Genomic DNA, 765 nt, shown 5'->3' with positions numbered 1-765 from the left:
TGCGAATAGGTCTGCAGGAAAGCCCGCACCCCATCCACGCCCACAAACTGAGACGCCGGCACGCCAGCCAACCCACTGCCCGAAGCCTGGAGCAGACGCGACATGTGCCAGTGCCTCAGCCTAAGCGCCAGTAGCACAATGACAAAGGCGAGGAAGACACAGGAGACTGCGGCCACCGCCACCACCAGGTAGAGTGTGAGGTCGGAGTCCTCGGGGTTGGCAGGAGAGTCAAGGTTGCCTAGATCAGCCAGGACGTCGGGGATGCTGTCGGCCACAGCCACCGTGAGCGTGACGGTGGCCGAGAGAGGGGGCTGGCCGTGGTCCTGGACCCCCACCACCAGGCTCTGCTTGATCGCATCTCTGTCTAGCAGGGCCCGCGCTGTGCGCACCTCGCCCGTGTGCAGCCCCACAGAAAAGAGTCCTGGCTCACTGGCCTTGAGCAGGCGGTAGGACAGCCAGGCATTCTGGCCTGAGTCTCTGTCCACTGCCACCACCTTGGTGACCAGGTAGCCAGGCTCTGCAGAGCGGGGTGCCAACTCCACACCCGTGGAACCATCCGTGGGGAGGGCAGGATACAGGATTTCTGGCACGTTGTCGTTCTGGTCCAGCACAAATATGCTCAGTGATACGTTGCTGCTGAGTGGTGGGTCCCCACTGTCGCTTGCCCTCACCTGCATTTGAAGATCTCGAAACTGCTCATAGTCAAAGGAGCGCAGTGCGAAGAGCACACCTGTGTCCGAGTTGATAGAAACATAGGAGGAGAGA

The 765-nt window shown here is 61.2% G+C and overlaps 1 protein-coding gene across 1 annotated transcript in view; it reads right to left on the bottom strand.

Moving 5' to 3' along the window:
* The window catches only part of PCDHGA9 (protocadherin gamma subfamily A, 9), a 49,781-nt gene that overhangs the window by 2,733 nt on the left and 46,283 nt on the right, over window positions 1-765 (bottom strand). The window contains exon 3 of the mRNA XM_010850639.1: window positions 4-765. Within this exon, the coding sequence (XP_010848941.1) occupies window positions 4-765 (762 nt within the window). The remainder of the gene's footprint in view (window positions 1-3) is intronic.

The sequence above is a fragment of the Bison bison genome, unplaced genomic scaffold, assembly GCF_000754665.1.
Source record: "Bison bison bison isolate TAMUID 2011002044 unplaced genomic scaffold, Bison_UMD1.0 scf7180017864291, whole genome shotgun sequence".
Classification (NCBI taxonomy): Eukaryota; Metazoa; Chordata; class Mammalia; order Artiodactyla; family Bovidae; genus Bison; species Bison bison.
This window is presented reverse-complemented; position numbering and strand designations above follow the sequence as displayed.